Source organism: Mus pahari, chromosome 1 (genome assembly GCF_900095145.1).
Source record: "Mus pahari chromosome 1, PAHARI_EIJ_v1.1, whole genome shotgun sequence".
Classification (NCBI taxonomy): Eukaryota; Metazoa; Chordata; class Mammalia; order Rodentia; family Muridae; genus Mus; species Mus pahari.
Genome location: NC_034590.1, coordinates 166286119 through 166307141, shown reverse-complemented (window position 1 = coordinate 166307141; position 21023 = coordinate 166286119). Strand labels below are relative to the sequence as shown.

The 21023-nt window shown below is 46.4% G+C and overlaps 2 protein-coding genes across 2 annotated transcripts in view; one reads left to right on the top strand and one right to left on the bottom strand.

Moving 5' to 3' along the window:
• Positions 1–3114, top strand: part of LOC110334709 (guanylate cyclase 2G) — a 40884-nt gene extending 37770 nt beyond the window's left edge. The window contains exons 19-21 of the mRNA XM_021216562.1: positions 727–825; positions 1869–1960; positions 2645–3114. Coding sequence (XP_021072221.1) covers positions 727–825; positions 1869–1960; positions 2645–2749 — 296 coding nt within the window. The 3' untranslated portion in view covers positions 2750–3114. The remainder of the gene's footprint in view (positions 1–726; positions 826–1868; positions 1961–2644) is intronic.
• A 1956-nt stretch (positions 3115–5070) lies between these two features.
• Positions 5071–20265, bottom strand: Tectb (tectorin beta). Its single transcript, XM_021211449.2, has 10 exons — positions 19901–20265; positions 19019–19209; positions 17211–17353; positions 17035–17107; positions 11364–11467; positions 11158–11241; positions 9764–9926; positions 8732–8804; positions 7524–7556; positions 5071–6736 (listed from the first exon to the last, which is right to left on the bottom strand). Exons 1-10 carry the CDS (start codon positions 19974–19976, stop codon positions 6687–6689), a joined length of 990 nt encoding a protein of 329 aa, XP_021067108.1. The 5' UTR covers positions 19977–20265; the 3' UTR covers positions 5071–6686.
• Positions 20266–21023: the final 758 nt, after the last annotated feature.

Sequence of the window (21023 nt, the reverse complement as noted above, 5' to 3'; positions counted from 1 at the left end):
AAATGGTTACAGTGCCACAGGACCCCAGAATGCTCATATATTTCCAGTCAGCTGAGCTGCCTGCTACAAATGAGGATGCACAGAACGCCCGAGCTATTTTAAAACCGGAGGCAGGCAGAGTGTGGGAGCCGTGCTGGGCTATGTTCTCTTCATGCATTCCTATTAGTGTTTTTTTTTTCTTTTTAATCAAACTCATGGGCTGATGACTTGCAGATGATTGAGCCCTACCTGGTTGGTTTAGTATCCTTTTATTACCTTTTTAAAAAAGAATATTGAGAGAGTCTTGCAATACAGTTGGGGTTGGCCTCCAATTTGCAGCCTTCCTGCCTCAGCCTCCCTGTAGGTACAGGCCCATGTCTTGATGCCCCTTTGAGAAAATACTTCATGGTTTCCTTTTGCATGAGGTCCCCACCCCTGCCCCCACCCAAATTATGTAGCCATGGTCTTACTATCCAACCAAAATCAAACCTGTTCTATAATCAGAAGTAATTCCTCAAGTTAGCGCTGCTGTGGGCTTCGCACACATCTGCAGCTCATAAGTAATGTGGTTAAGGTTTGGCTTGATTTCTGTGAGAAGTGCATGGGAGCCAAAGATGCTTTGCAGGCATTCGATGATCCGTTATGTCAAGCGCTGCTCCAAGGGGCACCTAAATAAATACTTGTTGAATTAACTTCCTCTATGGACTTGATGGCCTGTGTTAGAGCCTTCGATTGTTCCCTCCTTAGGTCCTGTGGTGGCCGGTGTGGTGGGAATCACCATGCCCAGGTACTGTCTGTTTGGAGACACTGTGAACATGGCATCCAGGATGGAAAGCAGCAGCTTGCGTGGGTATTATTTGCAGCATGCAGCACATTATCCCTGTCCCATGCTCCTCTAGCTTTCATCAGTGGGCATTTTTAGGGGACTCATTTGCATTCTGTCTTTGTTTTCTATCTGGAAGATAAGAATGTTGTTCACAGAAGTCAACCTGAGTACCAGCTGTGTAGACAGAGACGTTTCCCCTGTGTGCACAATGGAGCTACATAAACACACATGGCTTCTTCCTTTTAACTCTCCCTCTCTCCCTCCTCCTCCTCTCCTCCTTCCCCTCCCCCTCCCCTCCTCCTTCCCCTCCCCCTCCCCTCCCTTCCCCACCCACACACACACACACACACACACACACACACACACACACACATATGTAAAGGAAGGTTTACAGTTTATAGATCAGGAAGCTGACTGCTTAGGCAGGTTTTAGAATGGTCTCTTCTCGCACCTTTGGTTATGGTAGCATTTTCAGTAATACGTCTTCAGTTCATCCCAGGAAGATGAAGAAGCCCAGTGAGCCTCCATTCATGGGGATCTTCAGCTTGCAGACTGAGCTGGTTCTCTGTTCCTAAACCAAACACTAATCCATAAGTATCTTACCAATTTACTAATGCCTGCGTAGCTTAAGTACCAACCTATGTGTCCCAGACACTGGGTATAATTTGTACTCTAAATTTGTCTATCTATCTATCTATCTATCTATCTATCTATCTATCTATCTATCTATCTATCATACATCTACATACACACACACACATACATACACATATACATACATACTTACATACTTACCTGCCTACCTACCTATCTGAAAAGGGTCTGACTATATCTCAGTCTAGCCTGAAACTCACGATGTAGTTAAAACGGGTCTTGAACTCCAGACCCATCAGCCTCTGCTTCCCATGGGTCGGGATTATGATACCCAGTTACGTGCTTTGTTTTATGAGAAGTCATAGAAAACAAAGAATAAAGTAATGTGGGTCCCTTCTCTAAAGAAGCCCCTCCCACCCACTCTCCCCGTGGTGATGAGGGTGACTAGCCAATGTCTGGTTTCTGGCAGCTCTCCGGATTCATGTTTCCCAGAGCACCGCAGGAGCTCTTCTAGCAGCAGGAGGGTACCATCTGCAAAAGAGAGGCACCATTTCAGTCAAGGTAAGGCCGGGTCGGCCCCTTTTCATCCCTCCCACCAGTATGAGTCCTTGATAGACACTGGCTGTGTGGGTAGGAGTAGAAACCTAGGAAAGAGCAAACAGGGGAGGGTTTGGGCTGTATGTAGCTCAGTAGGGGAGTGCTTGCCTAGCAAGTATGAGGGGCTCGGTTCACTCCCCAGGACTGCCAAAGATGGGAGCCTTGAAAAGGAATCTGGAGAGAAGAGAGTGACACCAACTCTCTGGTGCAGGTGCATGGTGCCCTCCAGCAGGTTGATAGAGGACAGCAGCACTGCAGATCTTCTTGGGATGGTGCCCCATTCCTAATGATCTCACTGGATGACTTAGCTGTGCATATGGAAAAATGGGCGTGGTAGCAATGCTGAACATTCGGACTCCATTTACACCTTTGTGTAAGGTGCTTTCCTCTGTCCCCAAGTCACTGAAAATTCAGATTTTATTATACTTTTAAAATCTGGGGGTGGAGGGCAATGGACTTTATTCTCTGCAGGCCTTTCCACAGAAGAGCATGGCTGAAGGTCCATGTACTCTCCAGGATTTCATATACCAAGTCATATTTCTCTAAAAGGGATGGGTCCTGCTGCCTATCCAAGCGAGCCAGACCAGCAGGGCTTCCCTGTCAACTGCTCTTCTCTCCCTCACCAGACTCCTCCTTCCCTTCCCTCAGGGCAAGGGAGAACAGACGACCTTCTGGCTGAAAGGCAAAGATGGCTTCCCTGTCCCGCTCCCTGAGTTTACCGAGGAAGAAGCTAAAGTTCCAGAGATATTGTGAGGTTCTCTCACGATGTTTGTAGAGCCCCACTAACGTCTGTGGGTGTTCTTTCGGGGGCGGAGGGGACGTGACGAATGCATCCAACATTCCTCTGAACAGTTGTAGTTCTGTATCAATGACCTGCCACTAGATGGTGCTGTCTGACTGATGTCCCATTCTGTTCCAACCTTTGCTCCCAGACCCCCAGCTAGTTGGAAGAGGTGGCCATAGGGAACTCACTTCCAGGCATGGCCAGCCACAGAGGTGTTTAGCCTCACAATTAGTGTCAACAGCCCATCATACCATACTCTTTCTTGCGACACTTCTTTCTTTGTACCTTATAAGTCCCCAGCCCATATGGTTGCTAGAGAATGCAGAGAATATTCTTATACCAGGCAGCTCTCGAGACCTTTTGCTCTGTTGGAACACCAGGGAATGAAGAGACGAGATCCAACGAGACAAGTTAGATTTTCTTTGTTGCTGGCATGCTCTATGGAGATATCGTTGAGTACTGTATTGAGAAACAAATTACCTTTTGTTTTCTTGGGGAGCTTTCATGCCAATATTTACAAAAAATGCTTGATATAATTCTTGCTGTTCTTCACAACCAAGGAAAGACTTCCCAGTATCAGCCCATCTTGAGAACCACCCTTGAGAGGTCCCTTCGTTTCTTCCCCGAGGTACAAGACTGAATTCTCTGACCTTCAGACACATCCTCTCCTTGGCAAAGTTCTGGCGGGAGGCTCTGCTTCCCCCCAAAGTCTTCAGCATTAAGGGATGACCATCTTAGGTGGCCACCTAGGAGGAGGGAAGGCAGAAAGCATTTACATAGGGAGTTTCTCCCCCTCCAGCATGGAGACAGTGGGTGAGTCCATCTTCCTGTGCCTCTCACCTTCTTCCCTTGTTGAGCACTATGGCTTCTTGTTCTAAAGACTTTGTTCCATCATGAAAGAAAACAAATCATAATAACTTATGTAGCTCTTAGACCAGGCCATTTTCATATATCCACCTGTCCATCTGTCTGTCCACCTGTCCATCTGTCCATCCATCCACCCATCCATCCATCTATCCCTCTAACCTCCATCTACCTACCATTCCATTCAACCATCTATCCATCCATATACCAATCCATTTACTCACCCATCCATCCTTTCATCCATCCATCCATCCATCCATCCATCCATCCATCCATCCATCCACACACATACCCATCCACCCTCCTATCCATCCATCCATCCATCCATCCATCCATCTGTATGAGAATTTTATTGACTTTAGGAACATGTGTTTTTACTCTGCTAGCAGATACACTGGAAGTGTAAGAGAATTTGGACTTTCTTTCATCTTTATCTTGTAGTTTAGTTGGAAGGAGACATTTTTAAAAAGCAATTAACACAACATTGAGGACTAGTAGAGATATAAACAAAACAATGAAGCAACCACATAATTTAAAATCATTATATTAAAAGGGCATTAGAAAATTCTATTCAGTTCCAGAGATGGGGTTGAATAAGGTAATTGTTTATTATTATTATTATTAATTTGTTTCAATGAGGTACATTTGTTTATGACCCTAGTCTACCTACTTGCCTAAATTATATTCAAATAACAGACTTTGTTAAATCTGGCCTCATTTAATATTGTAACATAAACATTTGATATCCAGACTTGTACATGCACACAAAAAACAATAAAAATACAAACACAGATATCTGCATGCATACCTGTATTCACACACACACACACACACACACACACACACACACACACACACTGGGTATATATACACATGGGAGAAGAGAAGGAGAGAGTGAGGAGGGGAGAGAGACAGAAAGGGACAGGGTTTTATGTTTAGGAGCAGTTTCCTCACATCTATATCTAGTGTTGTATGTATGAACCAAGGATGCCTAAGGCAGTATGTGTCTTTCTGTTCTCTGGATACGTTTTATGTTTAGTACAAGTTAGAATTCACGGCACATATTACACCGAGGGTGCTTTCTCTTAATCCCTCATAGAACCCTAAAGCAGAAAGGGTAACTAAACCCTGTGTGGGGCTACCAGTTTAACTAAACCGAACACATCTATCCACTCACAGGAGAGTGGAGTCCCACAGGCAGGGCTCGACCCAGGCGATTCTTACCCCCCCCCCCACCACCAATGTTAGCCATGCAAGATGGCTGCCTCCTTTACTTCTTTGTCTGTAGACTACTGTAGTGCTGGAGTGTTTGAAGTACAAACGATTGAAAGTTTGTGGGATGCTTGGAGTCTATGAAGTCTCAAAACCTTTGGGGAAACACTGGGATTGTCCTTCTCGCGTAACATATGAACACTGTAAACTGCAGTCACATGTTACTCCAGATGTTTTATTTAGTCCATAGCACCAGGTTGGGATACAAGACCATACATCATGATGACAGAATTAAACATTGTTTTAGTCTGACAACCAAAGAACTATAAACTTGGCTATAAGTATGCTTCGTAAGAGTTCCTGACTAGGATCAATAAAGCATGTTTTCTGTAATTCTCAGCTACAACAATCTCTGACTTTACATTAGGAAGTGGTTCCAAACTGATTGGAGCACGAGCTAGATACCAAGTTTAGACTGCATGGAACCACTGTGCGCTAGCCTGTGGCTAAACAAACACAACTTCTAAGTTCATTTACCCAAGTTGTAAAAAGATTGGCAAACCATCAACATCAAGACCTCCCAAGGGCATTAAATACAGAGGGACAAACTGATGTGTGATTTCAAGTGCCAAGTGTGTAAGTGACAAAGAAAAAAAAAAGACTTAGCACAAGGTCTCTCCTGTCATACCACAGCTAATGCTCTCACAGGATTGATATGTTCACTTGGCTTCTCATTGCCAAATGTGACCCACTGACATTGGCATGCTCTGGGTCACAGGGGTGGCCAGCTCTGAGAGTGTGCTGTCATGTGATGTCATTGACTGTATGTGCATTACATTTCTGATGAGTGGTTGGTTCAGTCCCCACAATCAAAAGTGAGCGAGAAGGAACAGGCTTGGATGTTTTCAGTGAAGGTAAAACCACATCCCACTATCCCGACGGGAAGACTTCCAAGAGCGCACACCAGGCTACTGAGTGCACAGGGCACCACAGGTGTTCTGGAAGTTCAGCTCTCACCTCTCAGAGAACCAGACTCGGCCAGAGTCTTTCCACTCTCGTGCAAACACAGTTCACAGAGGCAATGCCACACTCTTCTGTGAAATGAAGATGAGTTTTGCTTGTTCATAGTTGATTTCCTATTTATTTGTGACTAAAGAAATATAATCACTTATAAGGATAAGGTGTCTATACCTCCCTAATGATTATATCTATTTAAGAAACCCTGTGATAAAATCAGACTAGTACTAGTGGCTCTCAAGAACCCACTTCTCGTCCACTACAGAAGTTTGAGTAAATATATTGTATTTAACTTGTATTTCCACATCGTGGATTCAAGAGTAGAACTTCCTGCCTGGGGGCTCGATGCTGGTCCTTAGAACTGTACTGTCTCAATGATAGAGTGCCTGCTGGGTAAAGTCGGCTATTCCTGTGGATTGTGTATTTGGCATTGATTTTTGTGGTGATGGTCTGTCTCTGCCTCCAAATGCTAAGCTGCACGTGACAAGTGTGTGCGAGTCTTTTATAATGAAAGTCATTTCCAAGTGCTGCTCTAATTTGAGCAGAGGAGAGAAGACTCCTCCCCGGCTTCATGGAGAAGATGATCAGGATCTAACGGCCACAGGAAGGAATAAACAGAAGTATGGCTCTGAGGCAGAGGATCACCAAATTCACATCCACACACAAAAATCATGGGGGGGACACATATTTGGCAAAGGGCTGTTCCCAGCTCCCCAGCAGTCTTCTGTCTGTTCTCTCTGGCAGCACAGTAAACGAATGTGTCATAGCTCAAGGCGGCCTTGGAGAGAGCTGCTGCAGCTGTCCAGCTGTCTCCTAGAACACAGCCCAGCTCCCCAGCATCAGGATGAGGTGAAGAAGAATATCTGCAAAACAGTGGGACAGAGACAGCACTGAGAAACAGCTGTGACAGGCCCAGGGGAATCCAGCCAGGGTTAATGCAACATGGTTGCTGTAAAACCTCCACATTTTATACATTTGTTACTGTTCATTCCCTGGGGCTTGCATGATCCACTTCTACCAGTACAGAGGCCCTACCATGTATGCGTACATTGTAGACCTTTAGGCAAACAGGCATCTGGCTCCTCCCCTAAGAAGCTTCCCTGGCTGCCTGCTCTGTCACTTCCCCCGGCCTTCACCTATGACCTTGTCTTGTTCACCATATTGTTTAGTGATGAGCTATAATTAATTCATAGAGTACTATATACACCAGGGACACTCATAGCCCAGTTTCCCAGAGGAAAGCTGAGTATAGAGGGCTGAGGCTCTTTCTTATTAATGTCACTCCATTAAGGAACAGCAGAGTCATAGCTTGGCCTCAAATATTTGCTAAGCGAGAAGATGACCTAACCAGAAATCATGTTCTCCAGATTCAGGATTCTTAAGAAAGCCACATGGTGTTGGCTTTGCTCAGAGGGTGGGGTCTGATGGCTCTTCATCCATTTGAAACAGTTCCTCCCTCTCAGGTCAAAGGCCGGCCGTAGTGAGACCTCTTTACCTCTGCCCCCCACCCCCAACTCGAGAGTACTCCAATATGTATATTTTTAATGACAGATTTTTTTTCTGGGGCCAAAATAAATTTCTCTAACACATATACACACTTCACAAAAGCATTGCCCCATGACACTTCTCAGAAGTGGTTCCTTTTCTTACCTGAGAAGTCACAGAGACCGGAAAATCCCCTGCCTGGAGTGAGCAAAGACAGAGAGAGAGAGTGGAGGTTGAAAAGGGGGCACGGAAGAAGAACTAGATCTGTGTCTGAGCCACAAACCTGAGCACGTGCGACCCCCTTTAGGTCATAACTGCTGCCCTTCAGAGGAAGCACCTTCTGGGGTTTACACGGTCCGTCTCAGGACCTCCCCTAGAGTGCCATCTCCTTGGCTCACTAAAGCAGGGGCTGTCAAATATTTTGGAAAGCACTAGATATTTTTAGTATCTAGTATTTTTTTTCCTTTACACTTTTGGGCAGGGTCTTACTATGTATCCCAGATAGGCCACAAATTCACTGTCCTCCTGCCTCAGCCTCCTGAGTGCTGGTTTACGGGTGTGTGGTACCACACCAAGCATGGCCTTAGTGTACTGTCACTGTAGCATGAATACTCCTGTAGGCAATGACACCAGCAGGAACATGTGTCTCCATCCCCTCTGCGTTCTAATAAAACTTTATAGACGCTGAGATTTTAACTTCATTGAATTTTTATGCACTATGTTTTTCCTTTCTTTTTTAAAACCGCAGGGAAGTGTACAGAACCTGTGTTAGATTGCAGGTCACACACAGTCAAGAGACAGCCTTTGGATTGGCAGTTGTGCTTTGAGTTACAACTCCAGAGCTCACCCCACCCCCAACCCCCCAGCATCCTCCAGGCCACACTGATATTTTCTCACAGTCTATAGGACCTGCACTCTTACTGTGGACACACTCTTGCATGGCCCTGTTTCCCTTTGTGTGGACCATCTTTCCCCCTCGACTAGAAGGTAAAAGCCTGGCGATAGGGTCTCTATGAATCTTGCTCATTTATGGAACTCAGTGCCCAGCCAGGCTTGGTCGATGAAGGTTTGCTGACATCCCTAGGAACCTGCATTCCTGCCCTACTGTTCACTGCACTGCACGGTCAGTTTGGAAGTTCAGCTCAGCGCTTCCTAGTGCCTCAGGTGCATTTTGGGTTTGGCCTCATGAGACGTTCAACAAACCTCACGTCCTTGTGATCACATGATCAGACCCCTGGCACTCGCCACCTGAGGAGCCCGTGAGTGCTGTGTCCACAGGCACGCCTGGTTTGACAATTCAATCAAAATGCTCAAACCCGCCGTGCCTGTGGACACAGCCCAGAGTACACAGGACTATTGGGCAATCAGCTTACTCCGCAGGGACAGCTCCACAACCAGGACACCCCCTGTCTGGTCACGTAGCATCCGCTTCCGTTTGTCACAGCTCTGAAGACCCGGAGGAGAAATGAAAAAGAGAAAAAAACAAAATGAACTTCAAGGAGTCAGAGTCCCCAGTCACTACACAGCAACTGATACATAAAGTACACACCACGCCCACACATTCAAGCATGCACACACGCACACATGCACATGTGTACACACACCTAGAATTCATTGGCTCCCCAGGCTGGGGCATCCCGGGGGAGTAGCTCGTCAGAACTCCAGGGGAGGAACGGGCACCACACCTTTCTCTAAGCTCTGACTTCTAACCCAGATAAAAGACGACACCCACACAATGTGTCCAGTTTTCTTTTGTTAAAACTGCAACTCCTTTGATCAAGAACTAACTGGTCCTCCTCCTCCCCACCCTGCACTCTCTGGTTCTCTCTCTCTCTTTCTTCCTGTGTTCATAAGCATCTGTTTCTGCTGCATGAGTTGGTCGAAGGAGAGAGTCAGCTTCCTTTCTATCGTTCCTCCAGGCCATGTGGGCTGGCAGCCTCCAGTCTTTGAAGCTCAGCAAACCCCAGAACCACAGGGTATTGGCCCTCCCCCCCCCCCCCCGTGCAGTTCACTGTGACGCACACAGCCAGCATTTCTCTGAACATACTCCAATCCAGACTGCAGTCGCCTATCTCTCCGTCTACGTCTTGGAATCCTTTACCCTTCTAACTTTTTCAAAGCATCTCCATGCCTATTATTAGCCTCAGTTTTTTTTTTTTTTTAATTTAACATTGTTCTCTGACAAGGGAACAGCCGTCAGAACGGATGGCTTGTGTTCAAAAATGATGAAATCGGCTCCAGTGGGCCAAGTGACGAATACCAGGCTGATAAGTTTTGGTGGCAAGGTAGACAGGCCCAGACCTTCTGCCTCAGCACCTTGGACCCCAAATTGCAAGGTCAAATCCAGCTCCTCCAGTACCAGCCCCCTGAGGGTAATGTCTTCCTTCTGGAGCCAGGCCCCTCACCACTGGGCAGGAGAGCTTCTCGCTGTCGCAGATGAACGTCTCACAGTGTAACCAAACCTTGGATAGCTTGGGGATGTTCTGGAACCGGAAGGCGTTGAATTGGAAAGTGGCCCTGTGGTCTTTGCCGTTCTCATGCACGAGGACTGTCTCATCGGTGGGGCAGCTGGGATACATAGGGGGAAGGGAGAAGGACACGTCACACCAGAGAGCTCCAAAAAGGCTTTAAGGCAAAACCTCACACAGCATTCTGCTAGGCTTGAGGGCAGCTATTTGTTTTTCCAGAGAACTCTGATCTCTAAGTGTGAGGTCGATTGGAGAGCCACGGAGCACTTGGGAGGCAGAGGCAGATGGATTTCTGAGTTCGAGGCCAGCCTGGTCTGCAGAGTGAGTTCCAGGACAGCCAGGGCTACACAGAGAAACCCTGTCTTGTAAAACCAACCAACCAACTTAAAAAAAAAAAGTCAAGTCTAAAGCCCTCTTCACGACTGGGGAAGACCCCAGGGTAACACAAGGGAAGGACCTCCATGATGGGTGGGAATCGTGTTTTCCAGTGTTGCCATAGACACCTAAACTTGAGCTACACCCACCAATTACATCTGTGTGTATTATTAGGTTTTGCCTGAAACTGGAAAAAGGAATTTATGTTCCATCAATCATACATATACTAACTTTTGTAAAAAAAAATGCCACAGTCCTATTTCCATATATGATCCAGATAATGACTGGAAAGGAATATCTAAATGTATGGTTACTGAGACAGAGGAGGACCTGAGAAATGTCATCTCAGAATTCTCTTTGAGAAGTCATGAGGGAGAAACAAAGGTTGCGCCTTCCTATCTGGGCCAAGGGTCAGAGTTGTTTCTGTTTGTTGTGGCCTCTGCAGAGACAGGGCTGTGAGAATTTTCCAACTTATGAGGATCTGACAGGATTGTTTGGTCAATAAACCTGAGATCCTCGCCTGAACTCAAGACACAGAACCTTAAAATAGCTCTTTGCTGCCAGAGTGCCCTAGGCCTGGTATCAGTCAGTGGAAAATACTGTAAGAGGAGCTTTGTGAGTGGGGGATGGGAGGCAAATAATGGGCAAGCCAAGATGCCTTGGCACTGGCTGTGGCACCTGCTTCTCAGTGAGATACCTCTGGTTGCTTGGGTTGTGGCAGTCTCCACAAGCACCCCCCCCCCACCCCACATGGAATTGCCCTTTGAGGGGGTGTGCTATGGCAGGTGTGCTCCTGTGTTCAATACATCTACCGTGATATCACTACAGACTCTTGCAAACCGGGGTCCCACCAAAAGGATCGGTATGACCAAGAGCTTTCCTCCTAAGCCACAGCGAAAGACACCAGGACACACTGTACGCACCGCTCTGCCTTGACTCCGGAGAGTGACACTTACCCCTTATTGATGAGCTGCCACTGTAAGGGGTACATGAAGTCAGCCGAGGGGGTGGCCCAGCAGCTGTTCAAGACCACTTTGAACCTGGGAGTAAAACAGCACAGTAGCAGTAAGAACCACTCTTGTGTGTAGAGATAGCTGAAATCCGAAGTCCATTGGCTGGTCTCTTTTCCTTGAAAATATCCACACGGAGTAAAGGGACTTACCGAACGCTTAGGCCTTTGGCTTCTACTCCTGCAAACAGATCTGAACCGATTTCGGATGTTTCCAGAATGAAGGGAGCTTCTTTCTTGGTGGAAAACTTGGCATTCTTGGAAAGGAAATGGGGACATTAGACCTTGTGTCCTCTCAGAGTGAGCCACCAGGGCTGGTGGAAGCAGACACATTGAGATGGCATAGAGAGGGAGCCAACCCAAGGAACGAGTGCACGAGATCATAGAGAAAACTCTAGATCCAGAGAGGCTGAATCTCTGAGGATGCTGCTGCCATCTTAGAAGGGCTAAGGACACTTGCTGGCCATGCTTAGACACACACTGTCTCAGGGATGCCAATAAACTTAACAGATGGGAAAATGATGTGGCTCGAGGACTCCTGTGATTTTACAGATCACTTAAGGCCAAGAACAACCAAATGCTCTAGTCCCTCACTACCCTGGACCCCCTGAAATTTGGTCACCTGGCTTTGAAATTTTATAACTTGATTAACAGCATGGTTATCAACAGACATTAGTCACCAATTTCCTGCAATGCATTTGGGTATTGTTCTACATATTTGGATAGATTCTATGTCAAGATACCCTGTGTATTGAGATATAGTATTTGTGAATGTTCTGTCACCAAGATATTCTAGCAGGAGATAAAGACAAAAGAAGTAAATTATACAGCACATTAGACTAGAATATAGTATAAAAAATAGCCAAAATGGATTGGGAACATGAGGAAGGGTAAGGTGCATTTAGTGTGTGTGTGTGTGTGTGTGTGTGTGTGTGTGTTCATATGCATGGTTGTACGTGGGTAGGTACATGAGTGTATAAAAGTACACGTTTGTCAGTGCACATGTATGTGGAGGCCAGAGGACAACCCCTGGTTTCATTCCTCAGGCACTGTCTACTTGAATTTAAGACAGGGTCTCTCATTGGTGGAGAACTCATAAAGTGTGCCAGGCTGGCTTGCAAGTGGCTTGCAGGTAAACAACAGGGACCCACCTGTCTCTGCCTCTCCCAGAGTGGGATTGCAAGTGATGTGCCAGGCTTGTTTGTTTTTCATGAGGGTCTGGAGACTGACCTCAGATGCTCCTGCTCGTAGGGCAAGCACTTCACTGACAGTTTTGAAAAGGGCAGCCAGGGAGGCCTCGTTGAGGAGGTAGCATTTAAACAAGGCTTGAGGGAGGCGGAGGAAGGGGGCTGTGTAGCCACAGCAGAAGGAATGCGTCCATGAGGCAGAGGCCCCATGGCTGACAGGACGGCAAGGAGCCAGGTCTGGAGGAGGTTTGGGAAGAAGAGGAAGGAACAGGATATGAGATCCCAGGGTTAGGGATTAGATTAAGGGGAGCAGGTCCTGTGAGTCTGTCAAGGGCTCACTAGTGCTCACGACTGGCAGGGTCTAGCCCCTAGCCCAGGGACCAAATCTACCATCATCAGATAATGTTCAGGGAGTTATTAGGAGTAACAGCTGTGACTGACTTCCTCAAAGGTTGCAGCTTCTCCACTCTGTCAGCCTCCTTTCAGTTCACTTGAACAAGACCCTGGGACTCCTCTCCGGTGTTAGCCGTGACAGAGGCACTGGCCCGAAAGGCTAAGATCCCAGGATAACCCAGGCCCCCACTGCTGACATGAGACTCGGTAGAAGGGACTTAGTCCCTTTTTTTGGGAACTCTGTTTCTTCATTCCTGTGAGATGGGAATAGAACAGAGACATAGAGCACAGACTAGCATAGGTCTTGGCCTCCTATGGGTTAAACACCCAAGGCTTTGTAAGAAGATTCCAGGCCCCTCTCCCACTTCATTCTCCTGAAGCAGGTTCGAGGCTCCCACACGCAGCCACCTAGAAGCTGGCTCCCCTTCTTCCATTTGTCAGGCCTCTGCACCACATTAATGGCTGCCACAACTGAGCAATAATGTTCCCAGGCATCAGTGACTTACTTTCATAGCATGGAGGAGCTGAAGTGACAGCTTTCTGGTGGCTTTGAAAGTAGTTTTGGTATTGCCTAAAACTTATGAGATTGCAAGGAACATTTCCACACATGGAAACTAACTTGGGATTGGCAATTTAGTTCCCAGGTCTCCAGAGAGATATTTGTGTGAAATCTTTTTCCTGGAGACGGGCTGGTAGAGTGTGATCTCTCTCCTGGTTGAGAAATTGTCCAAATTTCCATCAAAGGGCAGGACAGAAGTGGGACTTTCCATTTCTATTAACTACAGTAATGCGTAGCATGTTTTCCCCTCTCTCCATCCCTCCCTCTTTAACTCCCTTCCCCTCTCCCTTTCTGGATCTTTCTATACAGCTCTGACTAGCCTGAAACTCACATGTAGACGAGGCTGACTTCAATATCCCAACAATCCCACTTCTTCATCTCTAGTGAGTTTACAAATCCAAGCCACCATGTCTCGCACCCTTACTTTCTTTTTAACATTAAAAAACCAGCGACCGGCCTTCAGACAGCTTTACCTTGGTAAGCGGTAGCATGCCAGGACAGTTTATCTTCCCATCCCTAAAAGCAGGGAGATCACACAAACTACTCTTCCGCCCTACAGGATGGACGAATCTGTTGAGAAGCCATGTTCCAGCATTCTGTACCTTGACTAAAAGGCTGACGCAGAGCTAACTAGTCACCCAAGTTAAGGACAGGTGTGTCTCACGGAGCAGAAGTTTATCTGTGAAAGTTTAGTAATTGCTTTTGTTCACAGGTGAGAGTTAAGGACGAAAGGAAACTAGTCTAAAGTGAACACTCGGGATATACTCCTAGAGTCTTCCAGAACTTAGATGTTCACCTATGGCCCACCGTGTCTCTTATCGGCTCATCGAGAGACTAGAATAAAACATTTCAGTTTTGGGTCCTTCTTTGTGACGAGGGCACTGACCCATCAGCTTGTGGTCACAGGAAAGTGGCTGGGATGGCCGATGAACCAGTGAGAGAGAGACATGTTCCACTTAGAGAAGATGGGGGCTCTTTAGAGAGGTGTGACCAACATCACTTCATGGAATTATTTCAGCAGACAGAACCAAGGCAGATAGGAGTTCGGGGGAGGGGGACATCAGATTTTTACAAGACCATCTAAAGCACAAGGCCCAGCTCACTAAGTGAGGTGGAGTGACCACCCCTTAGCCACGGAAGCGCAGTGGACATGAGGTAGGACATTAAGGGTGGTCAGCTCTGCAGTTTGCTCTGATTTCTGGAAGGATCTTTAACCTTAGTTGTTTGCCTAAACCCTCCCTAGTCCTCTTCGTTCCTTTTTGCATCACTAAGAAGAATGGTCAGCACTGTTTCGATTTTAAGAAGTTGACCTTATCTCACCCGGACATTGATATTCCTCTCTATAAATCCTAAGAACATGTGAAATCGGGCCTAGGTCTGCACTCATGAAAAGAGTTGTCTTCCTGGTACTTATCAGGTATGTATCAAGTTCACACTGAGTACTTCTAAAGATGACTTCCCCGAATCTTTCTAACAGATCTAAGGGATACATGTCACGGAGTTCTTAGTTCATGGATGTGGAGATAGAAGTGTAGGGAGGTGCCTTAACTTTCCCAAAGTTGTTTAACTAGTAAAGGGTGAAACCAGGCTTAGCGGAGTGTCTCATGCCCCCCTTTTCCCACAGGGCCAGACTATATCTGTAAACAAACAACCTTCCTTTATCTTGATCGGGAGTCGTAACTTTCCCCTGGGAATATCAACTATGGGTTCTTGGCCAAAGCGAGTGGGGAGGGATGGACAGAAAGGAGACAGTGTGCCTGCAGATCCGAAGGAGTGCATTTAGGGACTTAGGCTCTGGGCTTCCCAGAATCTTAAGCAATTAGCAATGTGTTGGATCTATTGTTCTATGTAGGGCATGGTTCTGTTTCTGGTAATTTGATGGAAATATATGCAAGGGGGCAGTTGTTGCTTTGGAAACACCCAAAAATGCCCTCAAAGTGGAAAAGGGAGAAAGTGGAGGGGGGAATATGTGGGTGAGCCAGAGGAAACTGAGTCCGCAGCAGAATAGAAAGCAGCAGATCAAAAGTGTCTGGATAGCAGACGTCCTGCTTTGATGAGGGCCTTGTGTCCTGGAGGGGCTTCCACAGTGGGATTTGGGGAGCACCTTAGCTTCATTTCTAGACAATTCAGGAAGTCATTTCTATAGCTCAGAAGGTGGCCTGCTGGTGAAGAGTGGCTGATTAACTGATTAATTGCCAAATAATATGTTCTTTTTATTTCTGAGGTTACGTTCTTATCTGAGACTCAACTCTGTGTGTGGGATTTTGGGGGATGAGTTTTTAAAACGCGAATCTCTGTCACTAACGATTGTAAATGTTCTTAGGATGGAATCTACAGCCATATCTCATTAGAATAACGACTGCTAGCTTCTGGGTAGAGGCTTGCAGTACAGACTGTAGTTCTTCTGTGGGAAGCTGTGTCACCATGGTTACATCATCAGGGTGTCACCATGGTTACATCATCCCGGATTACCTACACTGCACTGATCCCTAAGGACAAGTCAAGTGGCCCTGTGGGATTTCTTGTCTCTGGTGCAACCAGGGCTAGACTGGATTTTAAGGACACTTGAAGCTTGTGCATCCTAGCGATCCTTCTTTAACAATAGTTTTTAAAAAGAGTAAAATATTTGAATCCCAAATCAGACACGGCCTCTGTGGGTGAAAGGCCCTGACACTGTACACCATGCCCTTTGCAGGCAGAAGCTCGGCTGGGGAATCTCCGTTTTCCCCACGTGCTTCTCCAAGGCATCTGGTCTTGGGCAAACACCTCCCTTCCTTTGGATTTCATATCCTTAGCTGCAAAATGGACTAGGTTATTTTAGGGTTCTTCTCGCCTAAGCTAGCAATTAGATGATTTCCGGGGGTAAGGTGATTTCTAGGTGATAGGTGAAACAAGTTCATGGTTAGTGGGGTGCAAGATGTGGTGGTGTTTTCTCTTGCAAAATGAAATGGGTCAGATGTGATGCCCTCTAAGGACACCTCCCCGTTCTAATGCTCTGTCCAAAGGTTTGTGTTTCTGCCTGTGTCTTCCTCTAGCCAGCTGGGCCAGTATTCCCTCTGTGTGCCCATGTCCTCACTGGAAGCTGCAGCTGAAAGACAAAGTGTCCTTTCTGATGAGAGAGCAGCTGGGCCGATGGCCAGTGCCTATTTAGTTTCTCTGGAGCACTTAATTTTGAGAGAGACTGAAGCATGCCTTTAACTGTTGATGTCAACACAGACAGCACATCCAACCAGACGGTGAGGAAATCTTACTGTAAGGCTTAAGGGATAAAAGAAGTAGATAAGCAGAGGCTAGCCTTGGGCCTTGTCTTTAGCTCTGGCCTAGTCAGGGAGTGCAATGCTCCAGTCTAAGTTTTTTTGAGATCCTAATGTCAAATAAATCTCTGGAGGGAAATGCAGTGGTAACTAACCTTGATTCAGAGTCAGACATGAGGTGCCCTATTGTCTGTCCAGTGACCTTGCCTTAACCTTCGTCCCAGTGGAATGGGAAAGGTGGCCACACCTGTGCTGTTCTCTTCAGTCTGTGAAGCGACCCTTCTCTTGCACCCGGGCTTTAAAGCTAGGCTAAGGCATTACACCACCTTTGAAGCCCTGGAACAGGGCTCTGTCCAGAGGCCAGGAGAGAGTGACTCCCGTGGAAGTGCCCTGGGAAAAGGCCACAGATGGAAAAGGCAACCTGGACTTACAGTGTAGAAGTTGAGGGACAACTGGCTTTCAAATGTGCCCATGCTCCCATTCTTGACGTGAACAGTGGCCACTCTGAAAAGGGGAGAGAATTTTGCATAAGGACTGAAACATGTCTGATTGACAGGGACTGTAACATCCTCACAGTAACCAGCCCCCCATCCCCAGAGCGGCTTACCTCTGGTCAAAAGCAGCCTGGTTCACCAAGTAGGTGGAGTGGTAGGTGCAGGAGAAGGAGTAGTTGACGGGCTGGTTCTTCACGATCACTGTGCTGTCGTTGGACACGATGTGGCTGTAGAGGTGGTAGATGGGGGGCTTGTACTAGAGGAAGGAAGAAGGCAGTTAGGATGTACTCTGTGCCCCATGATAGGACTGAGGATTCTGGGAAAAGTGGTGGACAGCAGAGTAAGAAGGAAAAAAAAAGGCCAGTAAAAAGCTGAGCATGGTGGCACATGCCTGTCACTCCACTTCTTGGGAGGTGGAGGGGTGCTCAGGGTAAGTTTCACTTACATGGTGAGTTTGAAGCCAGCCTGAACTACCTGAAACCCTGTTTTGAAATAGAAAACAAAGCAGAACCCCCCATGAGGAGACAGAATGTTTATCAAGAACTATAGGCGCCATTCTTTGTGTGTGAGGTGAAAATATTTGCAGAGTTCTGGAATCCCTTCAGTGAGGTCTCTATATGCAGAGGAAAAGTCTATGTGTTCACAAGGCTATATATTCTGACCGAGGAACTGCATCGAGAGTCTCCATTCCCAGCCTCAACTTCTTATCCACCTTCCCTGACCAAGTGCCCCACGATGTCTTTGTCTATCTTCCACTCTAGATCGTAAGTCTGTAATTAAAACTTCTTTTAACCATAAAGCGCTAATTGTTGAATTCTTTCTTCTGGCAAGTTGGTCTGAAAGCTCACTGGTAGGACTGTGAACATCTGTTTGAAAGTAAATGGTCTAAAAATCAAGGAAATGGAGACGGTTTCTACTTCACTTCACTGGGGAGCATTCACAGATAACATCCTGTTCACCTCATTCAGGGCTCTTCCCATCAAACCTGAACCCTCTGGCATTTAAGGAAGAGGATCTGGCTTTTTTTGCTCTGAGGCACGCGATTACAGTAGTCAGGGCAGTAGGAATTCTGGCCCACGGTGCTAGATACTAGGTATGAAGGGATTACACTCTCAGCTGAAAACTAACAGCTCTATGGGAAGGTTTAAATGACAGATTTCTGCTCTGTCATATAAGGACACTTGTGGAGAGGCTGTGGCCCCTCTGCATCAGGGTTTCCCTGGCATTGGATGATCCACATGACCCTGCTCAGGAGCCTATTCGTCTCCGAGACTCGTAACTGTCACTTCCGGTCTTGGGGAAAGGATGGCTTGTTGGTTTGGGCATCCAACCCAGGGACACTTGAAGTAAGAAGTATGCTTGACTCTACTCGATGAAGGAAGCTTTGCTGCTATCCCCCCACTTCCCAACAAACGGGAATAAAGGTCACGTCCAAAGAGTCATCCCGGGCTGTGGAGGCATCTACCCACACACAATGATCTGAGGTTGGATCTCTAACACTCAAGATAAAATACTGGGCACAGGGCACACGCCCGTAATCCGAGCACTGGGAGGTAGCGACAGGAGATCCCAGGGGCTCGCTGGCCAGCCGTTCTAGCCGGATCAGCAAGGTCTGGGCTCAGTAGGAGACCCGTCTCAGGATGTGAGGTGGAGAGAGAAGAGAAGAGGACTAGTGGCAATGTCAACCTCTGGTGTCTGCACCTGTGTACATGGGCAGGAGCAACACCATACAGAGAGTCGTCTAAACAGAGAGAAGGCTTTTAGTCGCTGAGCCTTCTAGGAAATTAAAGCAACGGGGCTGACTTTGAAAAGGGCTTGGGAGCATCGTGAATCCTCTACGGATAGCAGCAGACATTTCGATTTGGGCCCCACCACTCTCCCTTCTGCTTAAGCACCTCTGCCCTAGCTGGGTTGGCCTTACCTCTGACTGGGTTCCACAGTAGGACTTGTTCTTAGGTGACAGATCTGGGATGACAAACTGGTAATAGCCACCTTCATGGACCCCATTGTAACACAGCCCTCCGAGTGCCAGCTGGTGTACTTCCCATCCGTAGGGACATTCGGGAATTTTAGTGATGATGGTCTTGGGATAACAAAACACAAGGATGACATCTGGAAGAGGTCACACATGCTTTAAATCAGACATGGTCAGCATCTCGATGTCATACAGAATTCACTGGCTGTGACGAGTTTCCCCAAACTTCAGCCTTTGATAACTTATGCCACATATAATGTTATCATTATTTAATACTTATTTAATTGGATCCATTTTTAAAACCTGTGGCTTTATTTTAGAATCAACTTTTTTTAAAAATTTATCAATAATGGATATTAAATCCAGGACCTCATGCTTGCTAGGCAAGAACTGTACCACCCAGTAGCCCCATCCCTAAAACTTTTACTTGATTTTAAAGAACCTACCCATGAAATCACAGACTGATACACGTATTCTGATGGGAATGACACTTCTTATAATTTAAAATGTCCACTGCGTTATTACATGCTCAGTGCTGCAAAATATTGTTTAAAGGCACATATCATGCATTAAGCAGTCAAACACGTAAAAAAGTGGATGTGTCACATAGAAAAGGGAAGAAATATCTTCTAACTTGTAAAAAACAGTTGACCCATTCAATACACGTTTGCTTCTGATGGGGAATGTCTGATTGGCACGGGGGGAATTCTGTTCCTCCACCTGATGCCATTTTTACCCTTTCCTAACCAAGCCATCTTAGAGCTCAGATCACAGCAAGTTGGAGACTGAGGGTTCCCTGTCTGGAAGAGCAGGGTAGTACTGGAATACCTGCTTTATTTGGAGTGCATGATTTCGCCGAGGCTTCTGCAAAGAGGGCCAGCAAAACGAAGGCCCTGGTCACCATCGCTCCTCTAGAGTTGATCTCTGCCAGGTGGTCAAACCAAACTGGCTCAATGCTCACGTTCCTTCCAGGCCCCGGGTCGAGATTGTTCTGTATCAGAAATATGAAGGAAAAGTTAAAGTCAAGGGTTAGAACAAATTATCATACAATCTTGTGGGGAAGTTTCCAAGGGAGCTCGGTGATGCTGTCCTGAGCTTGTACCACTGGGGATGTGAGTGTCACAGGCAGTGGCTCATGTTCCTGCCTTTCTCATTCTCTCTGAACTGCAGATGCTGCCTCCCGGAAGCTCCCCAAATCTCTAACCCCTGTCCTATTTCCTTATATATCTAGAGGGTGTAAGAGAAACCAACTCCAGATAAGTCACAATGAGCACACATTATCCACGGCAGGGGAATAAAAGGGAGCTCGGTACAGTAATCCGATGGGAAGCTCAGTTACCACCTGAATCTAATTTCTTCTCCTTTGCATAGGCACTCCACCCCCACCCTTGACCGCCTCAACCAGGACTGAGAGAGAAGCTGGGCTCTTCCTTCTTGTACTAAAAAATCAACATAACAAACAAACAAACAACTTCCAGGTAGTAATTCTCTTCTTTTATATACATTTTTTTCTCATTCTATTTCTTGCTTTCTAAGTTTCATAGGGAAGGGAATGAAATTTTGAATCTAAGAGGAATTCAGTCCAGCGTAATTACATCTAGCAGTCAAACACAATATAGGTTGTGTTACAGTTAAAAAAAAACTTTAAAGATTATTTTTCTCCACCATTTCCTGATGTCTATAACTTCATCCTCAAATACAACTTTAAATTATAAAACCTTTAGGTGTTACTAGTTTCTCCAAACAATGACATTGATAACCCAGGCAGACCTTGTTCTAAACAGCACAGGGCATGCTACTCTGGTGGGAGTTCCAGACATATCCCTGGGAGTACATATAATTTCATGGCTCAGTGACATCAGGATGAATCTAACAACTATGTATAAATACTATAATAGAGTTGCCTCATTGTGGCGTCTAAGGATGAAGGAAAGAGATCTTTGGGAAGCCA